Source organism: Thamnophis sirtalis, unplaced genomic scaffold (genome assembly GCF_051295495.1).
Source record: "Thamnophis sirtalis isolate CommonGarterSnake01/CBP01778 unplaced genomic scaffold, rThaSir2_p1.2 scaffold_1, whole genome shotgun sequence".
Lineage (NCBI taxonomy): Eukaryota > Metazoa > Chordata > Lepidosauria > Squamata > Natricidae > Thamnophis > Thamnophis sirtalis.
In genome coordinates, this window is record NW_028261381.1 from 147295352 (window position 1) to 147316232 (window position 20881).

General features: G+C 35.8%; 1 protein-coding gene across 2 annotated transcripts in view; it reads right to left on the reverse strand.

Moving 5' to 3' along the window:
• JAG2 (jagged canonical Notch ligand 2) overlaps positions 1-20881 on the reverse strand; it is a 77757-nt gene that overhangs the window by 12986 nt on the left and 43890 nt on the right. The window contains exons 8-22 of one of the 2 annotated variants that reach the window (XM_014072245.2): positions 20358-20471; positions 19413-19526; positions 17068-17181; positions 16604-16650; positions 15623-15796; positions 13238-13388; positions 12355-12519; positions 11335-11448; positions 10190-10303; positions 9491-9604; positions 8406-8522; positions 6910-6937; positions 5653-5738; positions 2182-2295; positions 1900-2015 (exon numbers count right to left, since the gene is read on the reverse strand). In XM_014072245.2, the coding sequence (XP_013927720.2) occupies positions 1900-2015; positions 2182-2295; positions 5653-5738; positions 6910-6937; positions 8406-8522; positions 9491-9604; positions 10190-10303; positions 11335-11448; positions 12355-12519; positions 13238-13388; positions 15623-15796; positions 16604-16650; positions 17068-17181; positions 19413-19526; positions 20358-20471 (1682 nt within the window). The remainder of the gene's footprint in view (positions 1-1899; positions 2016-2181; positions 2296-5652; positions 5739-6909; positions 6938-8405; positions 8523-9490; positions 9605-10189; positions 10304-11334; positions 11449-12354; positions 12520-13237; positions 13389-15622; positions 15797-16603; positions 16651-17067; positions 17182-19412; positions 19527-20357; positions 20472-20881) is intronic. The other variant, XM_087727216.1, reaches the window with a different exon arrangement.

The window sequence follows — 20881 nt, forward strand, 5'->3', positions numbered from 1 at the left end:
GAAGTATGGTGTGCTGCTGGGCAAATGACTGTATGTGGGTGGCTGAAAAATGCAGGGTGAGTGTGGTGGGGCTGGCTGCTGCTGGGAAGGGAAGATGTGTGGGTGGTCAGTGTGGCATTAGTACAGTGGGGCTGTAGCTGGGCAAGGGAGTGTGTGTAGGTGGATGGCAAGGCAGTGCTGGAGGCGACTGCTGCCAGTTGGGGGAGAGTGCAAGTGACTTGCCAGAATCACCTGCAACTTTGCCTGCTGGTTTCCCCATTGCTTGTGGGAAGCTTTGCAGGGAAAGTTAAAAATGATGGTCATGTGACTGCATGATGTTGCAATTTTTGTAAGTGGGGGACAGTTGCCAAGTGTCCGAACACAATCACGGCTGCAGGGTTGCTGGAATAGCTGGTCACAAGTACCACTTGTTCAGTGCCATTGTAACTTTGAATGATTACTGAATGAATAGTTGTTAAACGAGGACTACCTATATATGAAACTAGAGGCTATTCTTTGTGATCAGTGGACAGCTAGAAAAAAATCCTTGGAATTTTGTTTTTATATATGACAACTATAGAGAGATTACTATATGCTCAAAAGTAGAAAGATCTTACATTACCCACAATAAAGGAATGGTTAGAGAAAATGATGGAACTTGCAGAGATGGCTAAACTGACTTCTTCTATCACAGAAAACAGTGTCTATATTTATGGCTGACTTGAACCCCCTTATAGATTTTTTCAGGAAACTAAGAAATGCAGTTATGACTAGTGAATTTGATAACTAGAAAAAGATAGATGTGGTATTTTTTGTAATCACAGAGATAACTTTGTGGGCATTGTTATATTTGCTACAAAGGAAATTGGAAAGTCCTTCCTTCCATCTTCTCTCTCCCTCCCTCCCTCCCTCTCTCTTCTGTATTAGTTTGCATTAGTTTTTAAGTTCTCTTTAAATTTTTTAATAATACAAAATAGGACTACTTGTATGTCCAATTTGGCCATTCACAATTATTAGTACTACAATATTATGATTTAAGGACCCAAACAGATGGGACAAAAGTATGGTTCTGTACCCAGATAGGGCATATTCTTATTCTCACATCTGAAGTAGGGCTGCAGCCTACTCTTCCTTATTTGCTTGCAATAGCAGTAGACTTATATACCGCTTCATAGGGCTTTCAGCCCTCTCTAAGCGGTTTACAGAGAGTCAGCATATTGCCCCCAACAATCTGGGTCCTCATTTTACCCACCTCGGAAGGATGGAAGGCTGAGTCAACCCTGAGCCGGTGAGATTTGAACCGCTGAACTGCTGATCTAGCAGTAGCCTGCAGTGCTGCATTTAACCACTGCGCCACCTTGGCTTGCCCAGTCCTAGCTATGATGGCACCTTGATGTAGTTTTAGGAATGTAGCAATCCTTCTACTAACCCTGTTTAGGTGCAAAACCATTTCGTCTCAGCTTGAGGGAGGATCCACAATGCCAAGTAAGCTGCTGCTATACTTCTGGCAGTCACATATTTTTGCTGTTTGGGTGGCAAGCTGAAATTCTCTTTTATCTTGTGTCCATCTAGTTTGCTCCCATTTTACTTGTAATACCCACTGAAATTGACAGGCAAGAAGTGCCACAGTTTATCATTCTTTTCTGATAGTTCCTGTAGGAGATGCCTGTCCCATATAGCTTACTTTTTCCTAAACAATGTTGCTGGTGACAGAATATGATTTAGAGGCTTGCACTGTGGTCCAAGAGCCATGAATTTTAAGATCTGAGTTTTAAAGTATTGTTTTATCAGCCCTAGCCACAAATCTCTGGGCATTGGAAATGTTCTCACTCTAAAAACATTCAGAGGAAGGTTGCCATAAAGATCAATACATTCATTTGTCATTGTTTAAAGTGGGAGAAGAAACCACTGCAAATTTACCTTGGTACAATCAATGTGTCCATCCAGACAATGGCAACTGTTGCATTCTTCATCCCATCTACTCCTGTGAGGAAAGGACTTTCCTTTAAACCAGCAAGATTTTCCAGAGCCTATAACTAAGAAGAAAAAAGGGAAGGAAAGGCAGCAATTTAAGAACAGGTAAATTTAACCAAGGAAGAAAATGTCAAGTTCAAGTTTGCAGGTAGTGTCTGGCAATCACTGATATGCAAGTTGTAAACTTCAATATCTAATTTCTTACTTTAGTTTACAGCTTTAAATTACCTTCTTGGCATCTTGTTCCAGCTCGTCCAGCAGGACAAGTACACCTGTAACCATTTATTTCATCAATGCAAGTAGCACCATATGCACAAGGAGAGGACTGGCATTCATCAATATCTAAAGAAAAGGAAAATTCAAGGGATTTAGAAAAAACAAGTGCTCAATGTATGAGTGGCTACTGATATTAGCAACTTTTACTAGAATTTATTCAGATATTGTATTAGTAGCCGTTTCCCAAAATTATGGCTTTGAGATGCATTGAATTAGACTGAGTCGCATGACCATTAGTTATAGTGTCTGAAGATGATGGGTGCCATAATCCTCTATATATAGAGATCTGATGCTAGGAAACCTTTATTTTTTTAAAATGCCTCTTACATTTTCTTTGAGACTATCTTACTAAAGCAGAAAATATGAAAGTGAGTTTTACTTGTTAACCATCTCCTCCACATGGAAGCCAACTATTTCTATTTCTAAATAGAGAAAATCCAACCTCTGTAAGAAAATCAGTAGGGTTTCAATTATGGCAAAGAACGAATCTAACCTGCTTTCTTTTGAAACCAGTGCTTTTGAATATATATATAAATAATGGAATATATAAATTTATAAATTATCAATATTGTCTCAAGTGAGCAATATTTACTCAGACTCTGGGACTTAAAAAGCTAATTAAGAAAAATCAGAATTATTTTCAGCTGTAAAGAAAGCTCAGAGACTTTTTGTTCAAACACAAATAAAAACAGTTTGCCAGCAATTCTTATATAATGCAGTAATATTGCTGAGCATTCCAGAAAAAGAGCATTCTGTTCAAAATGTAATATCTCTCCAAATGGATCAAACTGTAATGTAATATCAAAATGTAATATCTCTCCAAATGGATCAAACTGTAACTATAGTCACTATAGTCACAGAGGCTGGTCATCTGTGAATGCATAGCTATAGAATACATAGAACTCTGTTTGGATCCACTTGGAATTAAGATTTATGTCTGTGCCTTTTAGCAGAGTTAGCAAACCTTGACCTAGATATCTCCAAATACAGTCTACCATTTGTGCCTCATAGGAAATCTAGAGTAAATGAGTCTAAAAATCTTAGAACTTAGTTTTGTCTGATTTGAGACAAAACAAGTATCTTATGCCTTAGAAAGCTTAAGTTTAAAACAAAAGTAAAACATGTTTGCTGGGGATAGGTTAAGAGGCAACCTTTCCAGTCTAAAAAAAGAAAGGGATTCAAAAATATTAGCACTGCCCACTCTAATTTATTATGTTACTGGCCACATTCATGTTACTCCCTGACATGGTAGGAGGAAACAGCTGACAAATAAGATTAATGAATGATATTTGCCAGATACAGGCTTGAACCCAACATTGGCTTTACCTGATGCTACCACCTAGTCATCTAGAACTTCTTAGAACTCAAAATTCTAAATTACTTGGTGGTGCAGATCTTGTAAATCAGAGGTTCCCAAGCTGTGGGCCGCGCCTGTTGACCACCCAGCTGCGTGAGTGGCTGGCCAATGAGCACACGTTCCCCCCACTCGCATTAGCATATGCGCGTAAAGGTGCCTGTACCTCTGCCTCAGACCCAAAAAGGTTGGGGAACTCTGCTGTAAATCATGGATCTGCTACCTTGAGTGGGGACCCCAAAGGAGTACACAGTTGTGAAGTTTGTTGGTGCCATTAAGAGCTCTCCCTACGCCTTACTAAATTTAACAGGGTGTAATTATTTTTACATTTAATCAATTTTTTAAAAAAAATTCTAACATTTTTAATTTTTATATGTTTTATATTTTGATGCTTTGTTGTGCACCACCCACAGTCCCTCTTTGTGGGAGATGGGCAACTCAGAATGTAAAATACAAATAAGTCAAATTTTTAAAAAAACCACTAGAATTAAAACAAAAAGACCAGATACCTCCTCACCAGCAAATCAACACCCAGATAACAGGGATTAACAACCACGCAAACAATCACGCAGTAAACAATACCCTAATCAAGAAACAACCAATTCAGGCTAACAACAAGCAGTAAACAAAAAGAAACTGTCAAGGAGAAAACAATACCCCCATCAATGTTGACAAGGAAAGCTATTGTATAAAAACAAGAGAAAAAAACCCACTCCCTTCTAGCACTGAAAGTGTTCCCTTACTTAAGTAATCCCAAAGGTGCTGTTCAAAAGTCAACTGAACTTTGTTTTTTTCCTTGAAAATGCTTTGATGCTCATCCAAGAAGCTTCTTCAGTTCTCGGATCAAAATTGAAACATTTTCAAGAAGAATTAAGTCCAGTTGCTTCTTGAAGAGCATCCTAGGGGCAACCATGATCTGGGTGACTGAGAATCTCCATAGACATCTAGTCAGATAATGAATTTTCTGCAACAGAGCACCAAGAATTCCACAGTTCAAACCTGAGCTACTATATTCTCTTCTATTGTTAATATACTATGCTTGCAAGAAATCACAAGTAAAATCATGTGCTAATAGTCCTACTTGGTGTAAAATACAGTGCAGCAATTTAAAGTAATAATTCACGATTGGTGTAATACTAAAATATCAGGGCTTCTCAAGACCTTAGTAAGGCCATAAACAAGTTTTTAGAGTGGAAGCTAGCTTGAGAAAAGCACTTTGGCTGAGAGAACAAAAGATGGTGAGTAGGTGAGAAGCTTTGGACATATGTGTCAGGGCTTTCCAGGGTGATTGTTCTAAACATAAGCAAGACAAAGTGTGCTTATTCAGTGAAGGGAATCTGTCCCTGAACTCCTTGTATTTGAAATAAAGCAGCAGTCAAAGCTCGTAGTCCCAAAACAAGGGAGAAACCTTTTAAGAGATGTGTATCCCAATATAAACACAGAAATGACAACAGAGAGAAAATTGTAATTAGTAAAAAAATTAAAATGGAAAGATTTGAACTGCAAATAACAAATGGAACTGTCCATCACTGAAAAATAATTTAAAAGAAATAGAATTTAAATAAAGGACAGGACAAAATTCCTACCATCTTGGTTCTGGAATATTCTGAATGATCTCTGCAGAGGTTCATAACCCATGTATAAATCATAAATATCACAATGAAGAAATATATAGAGAAATATACAGTAATAATAAACAAATATACTACAGGACACCCTTAAGTTGAGTTGAATATAGAAATTCTCTTTTAAAGTTCCTGACTGGATATACTAGTATTATACATTTGTTTGGAAGTAGCAGATAATTTAAATACAATTTAAACCACATTATTTATAATTTCATTTATAAAATATATATTATAATTTATAAAAGGTTATTTATAAAATGATATCTAATAACAAAGAGAGCACCATTTTTGTAAGACAAACATCAGAATCAATGATTAATTCAATTAGTTTTTGCTTCATTATTTGAGGTACAGCTGACTAAAACTTACTCAATGCCTGGTTGAGGATAAGACATGACAACAGTGTGAATTTTTCCCTCCTTTTCCTATACTGATACTTACTGATTCTGCAGTCAGGACCAGCAAACCCAGGTGCACATTCACAGCGAAACCAATTCACACCATCAACACAGATGCCTCCATTGTAACTGTAAAAATGATAAATCTATCATCGCAATGAAGGCTGTCAACAGTTTTTCAAGCTGAGAGAACATTAGTTCTTGTATAAAATAATGTGCTGAAATTTAAATTTATTTCTATCCATAATCACTGTATTACTTAGTCAACATGGCAAAATTCAAGTAGTGTAGTTAATTTATAATGTATGCTTATTTAATAAAACATTTCTGTTTTCTTAATTTGTTAATTTAAGTTAACGGAATCTTAAATCACACTGAGCAAATGACTTCTATTAACAGAAGCAGTAGGTACAGAATTTTAATAATGGGTAATAACAAACTTGATTTAAACTCCCCAAATTCTATTAATTACATACATTTTATGGGAATATATATATTTTATTATTTCAAATGTAAGAGACATTTTAGCAATGTGACTATATAATTCAAAGGAAACTAATCCAGTCACATTGTTTAGATTTTACTTCAAAGAAGGATATGAAGTTTTAGAATTTTATGACTTAAGAAACAGGACATTTTGAATGCAATTATATTAAGTTGCATAATTTCCTAAATTCTGTAATCTCAAGGAACTGAGATAGGCATGAGAAAGCCTTTTAAAAACTGTTCATTTTGTGGTTGCCAAGAATTGACAATGGCATACAATCAAGAGTACTGACCCACGAAGGGGACCATTGGGAAACTTTAATAATGAAGATGCAATTAAGAAGTATTTTCTCAAAAATACTAAAATAATGTGATAATTAAAATCTGGAATGAAGAGTCCCTGAAAGATTTCCTATTCAACAGAAAGGTTAAGCGACTGGGGAAAGAGGCAAAGTCAAGCCCAATATTCAAGGGGTCATATTCCCAAGATACGAACAAGAGTTACCTTTTTCCTATTTGCTCTCCTACTCTAAATATGGATATCAAATAACTAGATCTAAATAATTCTATTTTAAATTGGATTATTCAAGTAATTGTCTTTTGAGCTAATTTGTCTACACAAAACTTTGCAGCTATCAATCTGATACAACAGATTTCTTAGGAGTAGAAATTAGTTAGTAAATAAGTATAGAGAAGTGCATTTGGTAAACCCAGCACAATTGCTTAAAATCGATGAGAAGATTTTGAATCAAGATCATTTATTTTTATTGCTGTATTAGGGTATTTTTAAGAAGAATTCTCACTGAATACTCACCATGGGTGTGGATTGCAATCATTAATATCTAAAAAAGAAAAAAGTGAAATAATTACTCATCTGAAGTATATAAACAGTATTCAATATAGACTATAACTTAGCTATTCCATCTAATTTTTGTACATATTTCTCTATAGTTTCTCTATAGTATGTACAAAAACTTTCCCCCAACAACATACAATAGTAATGGCAACTTTATACAAATAGCTCAATTTGTTTTTATATGTAGTCACAGTAGTATCAATTCTAAAGCTACAAGAAAGTGTTCTGGTGAAATAACACTAGTGCATTGTTAAATATGTAAACAGGAAACTTTTTCATGTTGGAACTTGAAAGTGGATGATGGGAGTTAAACCCTTGCTGCTAGATTTATATTCCAATTTTTCTCTGGGAGGTCTAAGTGGGTTGTCTCTTCATCAAAGAGGTGAAATTAGTTGACTTGGGAGTTTGTTACTGGTTCAAAGTTAGTTTCATAGTTAAAGAGGTTCTTGAGCCTTGATCTGCTCAGTCTCAGGCCAATATATGAGCTTATGTAAAACATATTTCTTCCCAAGCCTCATTCTTTGCCTCTAGTTGGCCTAGTATCAGAATTTAGGAAAAATAGTTATAGAAGTTAAACAAAGTGAGATCATAAACATTTTAATATTATTATTAAATAATGATAATAAAAATAATGATCTATTTAAAAATAGATTTTCCAACCCTACTTTATAGATACAGTACATGAAGAAATCCAAGTTTGTTTTTGATCTTAGAACTCTGGTCACAAAGACATTGAGATGACTTCTAGAGGTTTTAAAGCAATTATTCCACAACTGGGGTTCTTTTCTTATGAGCCCCTTCCCAGCATGTCTAATTAACATAGTAGACAGAAATGATGAGGTATGACAAAATGACAAAGCGTTGACTTGGGGAAGCAGATCTAAATGTACATCAGACTATTCACACCATTAATGTAGGGATATTCTCTGTGTTGCTATCCAATAAATAACTGGCAGAGATGATGGTACTTTTAAACCTTTACCCTTGCACCAATTAGCATAACAAAATGTTGTGCCACAATGAAGAACCACAGGACAATGCAATTCATAAAGAAATCAACTCTCTCTTATCTACTGTTTACATTGAATAATGCTAACAATCATCACTGTTCATACTTTATAGCACAAAAAAACATAATCTAAACAGAGTTTATTCAAATATTTTCAATGCAAAAATTGGAAGATTTTGATCAAATGTAAAATTTAAAGCAAGTTTTGTCTTGAATCAAAAACTGAAGCTCAATCACACCTAAGAAACCTAGTACTATGTATAAGAATGCTAGTAAACTGCTATAATATTCAACTACAATTTTTTTGATAAAATATTTAATTTAATTTAATATGTAAATAACGTTTAGTACAAAAGTCCACTCTTAAGCAGCTAGCATAATAAATTATCTTGGGTATGCTACAAGGCTAATGACATCATATTAATACAACACTAATTATACTTACTCTGGGTACATGTGCGTCCTTCCCAACCTTCTTTACAAATGCAAGAAAAGGAATCTCCACTGCCAACACAAGTTCCGCCATTCAAACAAGGATTAGGAATACAGCTGCTGTTTTTAGCTGTAATAGAAGTTTTTTAAAAAGGTTTTTTTCTAACCATAGGGACTTTCAGTCATAATATTAACTGACACACCAAATAAAAATCTATATCATTACAATCATTTTGCTCTAGACTGTGAAGTGGATTAGCACAGTACTTAAAAATAATTAGCAAATAATCCAAGTGCAACATCAGATGCCACACCAAGCTTCTATCAAAAATCATTTATATTTTGTTTAATAGCTATTATCAAACCAGCCAGGCAGACTCCTTTCAATTGGAGTCCAGAGTTTGATCAAAGTCCTTGTTAGCACCATAGATGGGATTTTTGATAAGATTTCAGTTTTTCAATCTTACAAAGCAAACTTCCAGCATATTATCTAAAGCTAGCAATCCTTCAAATATGACTTCCAGGAGCTCTGGGAAGTCAAATAAATAAATACTTCAAATTTTTTTAGTTTTCATTTATAACCCAATAAATATTGATGGATATAATGCACATAAACTAAAGCTCTTTGGGTCTTCAATCATTTTTAAGAATAAATGCGGAACCTAAGACCAAAATATTTCAGAAGCAATATTCTAAACTATTCAAAATATTTTATTTTGCCAAGTTTATCAACTAGTAACTTGAGCATTATTTTTGCCTATCTACAGTATACTGAGGTAACTTTATTCACATTGTCATTATTTCAATATAGCTCCAACACTGTTATTGTAAAATGTAGGTGGGCATTTTTTTTATTGCCAAAGAGATGCAGTTACATAGAAGGGAAAGACAATGTTGTAACAGAGATGGAGCTCCATCATGCAGAATGGTTGTTTTTAGCTTCCACAGAATGTGTTTGTGTGTGTGTGTGTAGCGTTTTGTTTTTTAAAATCTGCTAGACCCTATTTTTGAAGAAGGAAGAAACAGACTACTTATATTAGCTTCTCAGCCAAGTCATTCTCTCAATTTAGAGACAATGTAAGTAGATAAAGCACTTACCAATATTGCAAGTGCTTCCTTTCCATTCTGGAGGACAAGAGCATCGAAAAGTGTCACCATCATCGTAACATGTTCCTCCATTTGTACAAGTGTTTGCATCACACTGGTACTTACCTAAAATATCACAAAAGCAAATTAAAGCAGCCTATCAAATACACTATATAATTCATTGTTATAGAAGGTAGGGATATTCTTTGTTACATGGGATTATGTACACTATTAGCCCTATTATAATTCAATTTACTTTCTATTTCAGGTGTGTAGTGCTTCACATTGAAAGACAAGAACACCTCTCTTCTTGGGATAATTTTGCAACTATGTAGGGCAGCTGCATAATCCCAGGAAAATGTGAAGCTGTTTTAAGGAGCTGCAGAGAGGTGCTATTCAAGTGCTCCTACCTCATATGAAGCACCATTTTGTTTTACCTGATGTGAGGCACTATATTGCTGCATTGCCCTTTCTAAATAAAGTAATCTATGAAAATTTCAAATGGCATTTTATAAATAATAATTTTAAATGGTTACTAGATAGAAAGTATAATTTATAATTTGATATTTTATTATACTCTTCCCTATATCCAGATAATTTCAGTTGTTAGACTTAATCTTACATTTCTTTTTTCATCACATTTTTTTTGCAATTCTTAATAAGTTTTCTTTTCAACTTTTGAATATTTTAAGCAGTAAGCCACCCACTTACTTGAATGACATGTTTTCCCCTTCCAGCCATTTTTGCATGCACAATAGAAGTCATTCTCTAAATCAATGCACTGGCCCCCATTGTGACATGGATTTGGTGAGCAGTCATTAAAATCTGTGAAATGAATCAAGAATTGTACACAAAAATGTCTGTGAAAAGAAGAATCTTCATAAACAACAATTCATTAAGACAAACTTAATCTAGTCTCATTGATCTGGATTTAAATACTATAGATCCCTGGATAACTTTGAATAAATTAATATGGGTCCCTATGATGCAAGTCCAAATTCTGTAAATTAAATTGCAATCAACAAACAACAACTGCTGGGTTAGCACAGTATGTTAAGTTAAAACCAAACTGAAATATTTTATTACTTAACTCGATAGAGAATCAGTGTAAAGGTACTGGATGAGAGCAAAAGGACCAATTTCAAATCTCCACTATCCATATGGCAATTCAAGGCCAATCGCTCTACCCAACAAACGCCAATCTCACAAAATAAATCACTTATTATAGAAAAGACTGAATGAAGATTCGCAACAAAATGCTATCATTATTACTGACACAAAATTTATTTGAAATTTGTATTTGAGAATTGTTGATTTGAGACAGGTATATTAGTCACAAACTGATCAGAACAAGAACATTATAACCATCCAAAATTCAAGATGTTCTTAACCTGAGATTTTAAAATGTAAAATTCTGTCTGATTTCTTTTCAAGATAATATTGACTGTCTCAGATTAAGTAGAAATTTTTGTCAACTTTGATGATTCTTTTAATTCTGGTTGACTTTTAATGATCTTTAACTTTAATAAATGTTTTTAAAATATGTTGATACATGATTATTATTAGGATATATAATCATATTTATTATAATAGAATAATAGAGGGATGATTTTTCTTCTTAAAAATGCACACTTGTCTAATTTTTATAGTCTTTAAATCCTTCTTTGTATTTCTTCCCCCAGTTCTATTTTTCTGAATTTTTAAATATAAACTAAACTAGTTATAATGTATCTTGACATGTGATTGAGAATTAAGAATAGAAACCCAAATTTCTTTTTTCATTATCCCTAAAAACTACAAGTGACAAAAATATTTCAATGGCTAACTTAAACATATTAATATTTAGCTATACTCACTAATGTCACACAATTTTCCTTCCCAGCCATTCCGACAGAAGCATCTGAAATCATTGACTTCATCTATGCAGGTTCCACCATTCTTGCAGGGTTTCTCAAGACAGTCATTAATATCTAAAATATAATAATACAGAATTACTAGATTGCTATCTGTTTGTTCTACTCCAGTGAAATAAATTGGATGTGATTAAATAGTCTAAAATCTAGCTACATTTAAGATGTTATCTGAGTGAGCTCTTGCTTTGTGAAGTTTTTATTACTTTGTGGGGTTTTCCATAATCTAAAAATGTCAAGTTCGTTGCAGAACACGAATCACAATTATAAATGCTATTTATGTCTCTTAAAGGTTTTACATAAAACTTAATTTTATCAAATATGGCCAAGTGTAATATGGCCAGGAAACCAGATACCAGGCTGCTCTGTTTCTTATTTTCTCTCTGAGCTCTCTTCACTCAGCAGTGATTTTATCATTGCTTCTATAAAGCCAAGACAAGCTGGAAATTCTTGGCAAAAATCAATCTAAAGATTCTGATTCATTCATAAACACTGGAGACCTTATATATTGAATAGTATAGATCTACAAATTTGTGTGCCTGTACATCTTTATCCATGCAATGTACATTTCACTACAAAGTGCTTTTTTTGAACAAAACTTTGATATCACTGAGAAAGAGAAAGAGTAAATTTGTAAATCTTGTAAATTTGCCAAACAGTAACAATCTAGTCATTATACAATAGATCCTTAAACAGTTCACCAATGAATAACTATAATTTAGTATTTGTAAAACAGAGAAGCTGTTTCTGCAAATACACCTGCCCATCACCCTATTGAGAGTAAATGGCTACTACTCATAGAAATAGTCACTCATGATCAAACTCTAAGTCTTCAATTAACTTAGATCTCTAAATCCTATTATGTACCTATGGAATCACTTTAAACAGTTAAGAAATCATGTTTTATAAATTAAACCCAAATACGTGAGCCTTGTTTTTAATAATATATGTATATATATTACATACTTTCATGACAGTATGCTCCGGTAAAGCCCTTTTCGCAGGCACAAGTAAAATTTCCTCTTGGTTGACTGATGCAGCGTCCATGAGGTCCACATACACTGGATGAGATTAAACGAATGCCATTCTGAGTAGCATTTGTGAAGACTTCTATTGTACAGCTGTCTATTACTAAGAATAAGAGAAAATTATGCACATAAGCTACCCTCTAGGATAGAAGGCCCCCATAAACCTGTGGTTTCTTAATTCTGGCACAGTATCTAATATTTAAGTTGCACTACTATTTAGCAGCAAACCAACCAAAACTTCTCTTTGTGACACAACATTGCATGGATTAGGAAGTAGATATATTCTAAATATTACTTGCTAGTACTTAGTATATGACATATAATGGTCTTATAAAATACTAATTGGCTACCAATTATCATATGAAAGAACTTCTAACTGTATTAGAATTTTATCTCTGTATGATCTTTTAAATCTGCTCAAAATAGTTCCCAGTTCTCTGAATCAGATTTGGAGAGACAAAAAGAGGCTATAGAAAGATAGAAAACGTGATCCACTTCTACCGTCTGTTTCACTGGCACTCAAAACAGAATTCAATCTACTGCTGGGAAGCATGTTTTGATAATGCAAACAAGGTAAGAACAAGTGTATAAGAAGTTTATCTCAGTTTTATCTTTAAAAATGACCAACAGATCCTCTATGGATAAGTAAAATAATTCATGTTCATCTCCATATATTTACTTTCTATGGAAGAAATGAGGCTTGTTGTTTTCCTTTCTTACTGTATTGATTTTAATTTTTTTTAAAAATCATATTTACATGCATTTAAGTTTGTCCTTCATATTTTTAAAATCCTATTATTATTTCACAGGACAGACGGTACCTTTACAAGAGTTATTTTTACAGTGATCCTTGAGGTGAGAACAGTTCTTTCCATCGTAATCATCAGAGCAAGCACAATAATAGTCTTCTCCCAGATCATAACACTGTGCTCCATTTTGGCAAGGGTTAGGCTTACAGAGATCTATATCAATCTACAAAAGATTTAAACCGTATTGTTAGTTTTGTAACAATATTCCACAAGATAGTTACTCTCATTTTTATAGATGAGTTATGAGCTTAAAAAAGTGAGAAAAGTGGTATGTCACTAAAATTAAATTCTAATTTATGTCAAGTATTCAACCTTTAGTTGAATATTCCGACATCTGGAGCTCAAAGTGACTTAAATGGGGCTCTCCCTTCATTTTATTGGCACAATAAACATGTGAATTAAGTTTGGCAGAGTGTGAGGGAGTGAATTTCCATGGCTAAAGGCAGTCTTGAATCTGTATCTTTCGAATCCTAATCCAGTTTATTAATCATTAAAGCACACTGGCTGAATGCATTACTCTGCTAAGAATTTAAGTTCAATAATTAATATTACCATATTTTTCATAGTATAAGACGCATCAAGATTTTGAAGAGGCAAATTAAAAAAAACAAGTTTTTGCACTCTGCAGACCTCCCCAAAACAGCCTGTCTTTTGCAAAAACAGGCCTGTCTTTTGTCAAACAAAGGGCATGCATAGCCTTTAGGAGGCTTATAGAATGCGCCTGGGGGGGGGAGCAAATTTGAGCAAAAAATGGCCCGTTTTTCGCTCATTTCTGCCCTTCCCAGCCCCCAGGAGCACTCTATAAGCCTCCTACAGGCTCTACATGGCCATTTTGGTGAAGGGCGCGGGGTTTCAGGAGGCAAAAAATGTTGTTTGTATTCAATGTATAAGATGCACCCAGATTTTCACCCACTTTTTAAAGGGAAAAAGGTGTGTCTTATACTCTGAAAAATAGGTTAAGCTATTTCTCTATCATACAATCTCTAATACACCTGCTTTTTTCTATACATCAAACTAAGCCTAAATTCTAAAACGTAGATAGATAGAGACTAATTCTTAACTGAAAGACTTCTTCTAGAATTTCAGGTAAAATGCATCTCTTTTAAGTTTTATTTGGTACTGAGTTAAGTATGGCTTAAATGCTATGCATTTGAAACCACTACAAAGCTAATTTGTTTTTATAAAATCTGTAGTTCTGTGGAGTTTGTGGGACAATTTGCAGAAATTCATTTGCATCCTCTTTCTTTCTTTCTTTCTTTCTTTCTTTCTTTCTTTCTTTCTTTCTTTCTTTCCTTTCTTTCTTTGACTTATATACCGCTTCATAGGGCTTTCAGCCCTAAGCGGTTTACAGATTTTTAGCAAATTGAGTCAGCAAATTGCCCCCACAGTCTGGGTTCTCATTTCACCCACCTCGGAAGGATGGAAGGCTGAGTCAACCTTGAGCCGATGAGATTTGAACCGCTGAACTGCAGATAACAGTCAGCTGAAGTGGCCTGCAGTGCTGCACCCTAACCACTGCGCCACCTCGGCTCCATATGCAGCAGCTAGCATGTTTTCCAAGGAAAAGGGTAATTTGATTGCTTTTCAATCTGTTTCCTCAAAAGAACTGCTAGGATTATTTTTTGCAGAAACTATTGTTTTCAAACTGCTTTAGGATTCTGTGGATGAAAAAGGTGTGGAGATTATTATAGGGGGTGGTTCTTCTTTGAAAGTATTTGATTTCCTAGCTAACCATTTTAATTATTCTGCCAAACAGATGTAAATTTGAAATTTATTTTGATGACGAGAGCTGGGCAAGCCCTTTCACTCAATTGACAGTTAATCAAGCTTTGGGGTGGGAATATATTACTTATAACATGAGAAGCAAGTTTGTTTAATTGCATTAAAGGTATAATTAAAGCATCTTGGAGGTGATTTGTTACTATCATGATGAAGGTGGCAATTTTTTAAAATCCTGTAACTACAAAAATATTGAATTACACTTATAAAACATTATAAGGAACTGTAATCTTAATATAGTTCTTTATGTCAACTACAAATGTTTTAAAGAAGCAGCTATTTGCATTAAGCTTTTCCACAAATGTCACCTGTTAATCAAACTCATAAAAGCACAACAGAACTGTATTACAGCATTAAAACAGTTAAATAGTCAGATAAGGGACTATTTCTTTTCATTAAAAGATGTGGGAACTGGGATCAACCTTAGCTACATGGGACAAAGTCTTCCAATCTGATGGATACCAGTTATTTAGGCATACTTGAAAAAACTGGTCTCTAAAAATGAAGGTGCCCTCTTCTACAGATCTGTTTGTTCCATTCATCCATAACAACAAACATTCAAGTTGCCCTAGAATTTATACCATCCAAGCATTCTAACAAGTCTAAAGTATCCTTCACCTCACAGAATTCTCCTGAGAAGCCATGAGGACAAAGACAATGGAATCCATTGATGAGGTTAGTACAGTGACCTGCATTCTGACATGGGTTGTTCATGCAGTCATCAACTTTTTTTTCACAGTTCTTGCCTATGAAAGCAGGAGGGCATATGCAATGATAGCCATTCACGTCATCCTGCATGGACAAATTGAAAAAAAAATATTATAATCATTTCCAGAAGATACTAGAATTTTTTTAATTTTACCTCAATAATTTCTTTCTGAAGTACTTCAGAACTCTTCCTTATAGTCTTTACTTACATTTTGAGGATAATGCAATCGTCAAAATGTAAATAATCCTTTTATTTACAGAAAGGGGCAATTAAGAGTCAGACAGTATCCCACACTACTGCTTTTGGTATACCTAATCTATATTATCAAAAACTTGGATTTAATGTATCCTTTTATCTCCTTGATTTTACTGGATGGATTTGTTTATTTATATGACTCCTATGGATGCCTATCTGATGCAGGTAGCCCTTGTTTAACAAATATTTGTTCAGCAACTGTTTGAAACTATGATGGTGCTGAACAAAAGCACTTGCAACTTGCGTCCTACTGCAGTGCCTGCTGCTGAGACATGATAGCAACTGGGTGGTCCTCTCCCAATAACTGATGGGATTCAGTTATCAACAGCAATAGAGACTGTGATGTCACTTAGTGATGGAAATTCAGGTCCCAATTACTGTCACAATTCAAGCACTACCTATGTACATTACTGAAAGTATATTCTTCAATGGCTGCCAGCTATCCATTTGAATCTTGAACTTTGTACTGTATTGTCCATACATGAACAATTGCTACAGTGTTATTTGTCTACAAGGATATAAAGAATTAAAAGGTTGAGGTTAAGACAAATGCTGTCAAGATCCAATTATGATCCTCTTGATAAATGTTAAATTTAAAAGGTTGCTCAAATTATCATAAAAGAACACAAAATTACCTTGCAAGTCCCTCCATTTTGGCACTGCTCATGACAATAATTAACATCTATGGATAAAATAGGAAAATCATTAAAATAATGGAAAAATAATGGAAACTGACTGAAGCGTAATTAATGATATCTGTTGATTTCAAATATTCAAACTGATGTTTTCCAGAGGAAAGGAAATGATTGTTATAAGTGATGCAAATTTGAAAAAGCTCAAATCATAAAGTCAAGCAATGTTTAAAACAAATTGTCCCATGTGAGTAATTTCTCAGAAACTTTCAGTTAGTTCATTCCACAATTCAAAAGCTAAGGCTTTAGATGCAAGGAAGTATGTGATAAAAAGTGTCACCGTAAAGACGTGTAGAAAGGTTAGGTTTGGAAATGAAATATAAGCATTAATTTAAGATTGTCTGCTTTTAGTCTATAAATAAGAGACCCTTAGGGTCAAGTGTATACACTAAATATTAAATACTGACTGATATGACAATTTACTCCTTTCCATCCTGGAATGCAGTCACAATAATATCCACCAATAAGATTTTTGCAAGAATGAGCATTAAGACAGGGTTTCCCTTCACACTCATTAGCATCTGTGAAAGAAGAGAAGAAAAGCAGAGAGTGAAGAACAAACTCAGAAAGAGCCTGCCCTTGCACCAAAGCAAAGCTTCCATGCTTTCCAAATATCAGCTGCATTTCTTTCACTACTTTGATACTGTTTGCTGATATTTGCATTATGCATGCTGCATTCTTTTCCCTAGGAAAGCCTCAGTGACTGTTTAAATAAAATCCAGGGAAATAGCTGTAATAAAAATTATCTGAACATGTTACTTCCAACTTTTTCAAATACCAAATAAAACCAAACCACACCACACCACACCACACACCATACAACATCACTCTTCTGGCAGCTGCATTAGGATTTTTCAACTAACAACTTAATTGTGGGTTATATGCAGAATAGCCAACAAATGTGGACACAGGGGTTAATGCAGTGTTTTTCAACCTTTTTTGTGCAAAGGCACACTTTTTTCATGAAAAAAATCATGAGGCACACCACCATTAGAAAATGTTAAAAAAATTAACTCTGTGCCTATATCGACTATATATAAAGTAATTCTAGGCCCTAGAAGACAGAAAGGAGGACCCAAGCAGTGGGAGGGGAGGGGAGGGTCCCCTGCCCGGTCAGCTTGGAAGGATCTTTCCCTGCCCAGTGACGGTTGAAGGGGCTGCAGGAAGGGCCAAAGTGACATCCACGAAGCTGATCACTCCAATCAGGGAAGGGGAGCGGCACCTTTGTCCCATCCTGAGAAAGCCCCTGGCAGCCTGGGCTGCCTCTGGGTTCCCCTCCTCCAGGGAAGGGAGCATTGGTGATGGTCAGGCGGCTGCCCGGGGCAGTCTTGGAGAGCGAAGGTGAGGACCTCCTTTGTCCAAACGGGGATCTCTCTTCCGCTACCCACACCGCCAGTGGTCAGCCTCTACCCCCCCCGCCCGCTTCCCTCCCTTTCTTCGGGTCAGGCCGTTGGAAGGGGCGGGTTGGGCTGAGCCGGGCGGCGGACGAGACTCCTTTCTCAGCCGCGCAGGGCTCCTGGCGGACCCTGGCCCCGCGTGACTGCAGCTCCCTTGGACGTTTGAGGACGAGAGGGGCGCTTTGGCCCTGGTAGTGGTCCTTCGTTTATTCCCTGGAGCCGTCGGCCGGGCTGGGCATCTTCGGCTTGAAGCCAGCGAGAGGGCCCCTGTGCCCCAGCGGAGGGCGGGCGGGCTGTGGGCTCCCGGTCCCCACATCAGTTTGCCTCAGTTGGCGCGGCTCCAGGGTCGCTGCCTGTCAAGCTGGACATCAGGTCGCGCGCCGCCCCTTTTGCTCCAATTCGGGGCGTCCTGTTCTGTCGAGGCTCGCGGCGAGGCGGCGCTCGAAACCTGCCACCGGCCCCGAACGGAATGCGCCGCGCGAAATGTCTCCCCCGTACGGATTTCTTGCCGTAGCTCTGGTTCGGGTGAAAGGGACGACGGCGGCGGGAGATTAAGCGAATTCGCCCCGAAGGCTCCCAAGACAACAGAGGCATTTTAAAAACGATTTTTGGGGGGAGGGGGGGCGAGTGTTTTTCCCACGGCACACCTCACACTGTGCCGCAGCACACTAGTGTGCCGCGGCACAGTGGTTGAAAAACACTGGGATAATGTATGGCTATCGAGCCTTTTACAGAAAGGTTAGATATCAGCTTCTATTCTACCTCTTATGCAACTATTCAATTGCTTGCTCAACAGAAAATTGTTATAATATCTGAGGCATTAAGATCAGTGCTCTCACTGACCTGGTTCTCCTCTAATGCCATTACTTATTTCCCTAGCAAAACAATAATTGTAGGGTTCTTTTGTTAACTCTAGCCTGAATTATGTATTCAAAAAGAATCTGCCCAAACATCTGTACAGAAAGCTCCATGTTTCTGAGTAATCCTGCAGCATGCACATACCACAATCATGAAATGGGTCAAGCAAATGAAGCAATAAGGAAAACTGAATGGCCATGAAGCAGGAACAAAAACCTTTCTGCACTGAAACACAGTAGCTTAAACATTTATACATGCCTAATTTAGCCACTGTTATTTTGCCTCCCTATAGCAGGCAAGAATTCTACAGATAAGATTTTGATTAAATGTAGTATAATATATGAGTCCTGCATTCAAAAGATAGTAACATTTTACATTTTTCATAGTGATATGAGCAGTAGCTAAATAATAATTCAGCAAAGATGACTGTAAAAAAAAAATCTTTAAAAATATTTTTGAAGTAATAATTTGAGATACTTTTAAATGTTAAGACTTACCAAGATGGCAGGTTGCCCCAATCCACTGCTGTGGACATATACATTCAAACCCATTAATGCGATCGACACAAGTACCACCACTAGCACAAGGGTTAGATGCACATTCATCAATATCTGGGGAGGGAAACAGTTGTTTGAGATAGCTTTAGAACTATAAAGTATCTTTCAAGCAAAGAAAGATACTAATTTAATTTGACATGTCATTCCAGAACTGTCTACAATGGCCAAAACTGGCAATAAAGTAAAATAAAAATAAAGATGTTCAAATCCAAAAACAGGGTGAACATAGTTTTAAAAAAAATCTCAATCAAATAAGAAAAAGAAAAATACTGGCTTGCTCATCCATGTGAGGAGTTCCACACATTTTGCATCTTTGTCTCATCTATTGTGCTTCTCTCCTTCATCATTGCTACTTATTTTCTGGCAAACTATTTTATTACACACATTTTTCTTTTAAAAAAAAGAAGTTGCATCCAAACATTTTGAATTTATGGGCTTATTTAGAATTTTGTGAAGGACTGTATGATGCAACTTCATACCACCATTGGGAAAAGAAATTAACTAATTCAGAAAAAGGCTACATGTTGAGCATTACAGTATTTTCTAGTAAATAAACTGATGATGATCCTTCCTATCAATCCTAACATGACTTATCTCTCTCATTCTTTCTCTCTTGCTAACATTCTTAAGCACTGTATTGTGGCAACATACCATAATAATTTTAAGACATATTTCTGGGTGGAATTTTAGTTAGTTTTAATTAGAAGAATCCAAAAGAAAATCATATGGATAAGGATGACAAAGGGGTGAGTTGTGTGAATTGCAGAAACAGGCACTTCCTTCAAGATATCTCTAAGGGAATGGCAATTGAGTTGCAAGAAATTTTTGAACACCAAAATGAGTTTTTTATCAGCAAGGTACAAATATAACTTAGTCAGTACCTACCAATAGCACATGTTGGTCCACTCCATCCTTTAGGACACTGACATTTAAACCCGGATGAAATTTCATGGCAAATTCCGCCATTAGCACAAGGATTTGAAACACAAGCATGCTCAGCTAAAAAAAAAAAAAATTTTTTTTTAAATCCAGGCTGAAACCCTATTTATAGTTTTTCTATAAGAAAAATCACCATTAAATTTTATACATTTAGGACACAAGTGTTAAACTCGCTGCATCACATTGCCATCACGTGACATTTCATGTTTTCCATTCATGGAGGTAGGGTGGGCATGGCTTGCGCGTGACACATATGGCCTGTGGTTCACCAGTTTGACACCCCTGGTTTAGTGTGATCTCATATCTGCCAATTTCATTTTTTCTCAAGTTTCTTGTTTTTCTACCTCACTTTTTTCTTAATCAGAGATATTCAACAGAACTGCTTAAAAATTTTGTGTATGTTCATGAATATTTTGTAGATTGCCAGTTTGCTTCCGGGTCGAATTCAAGGTATTGGTTATCACTTTTAA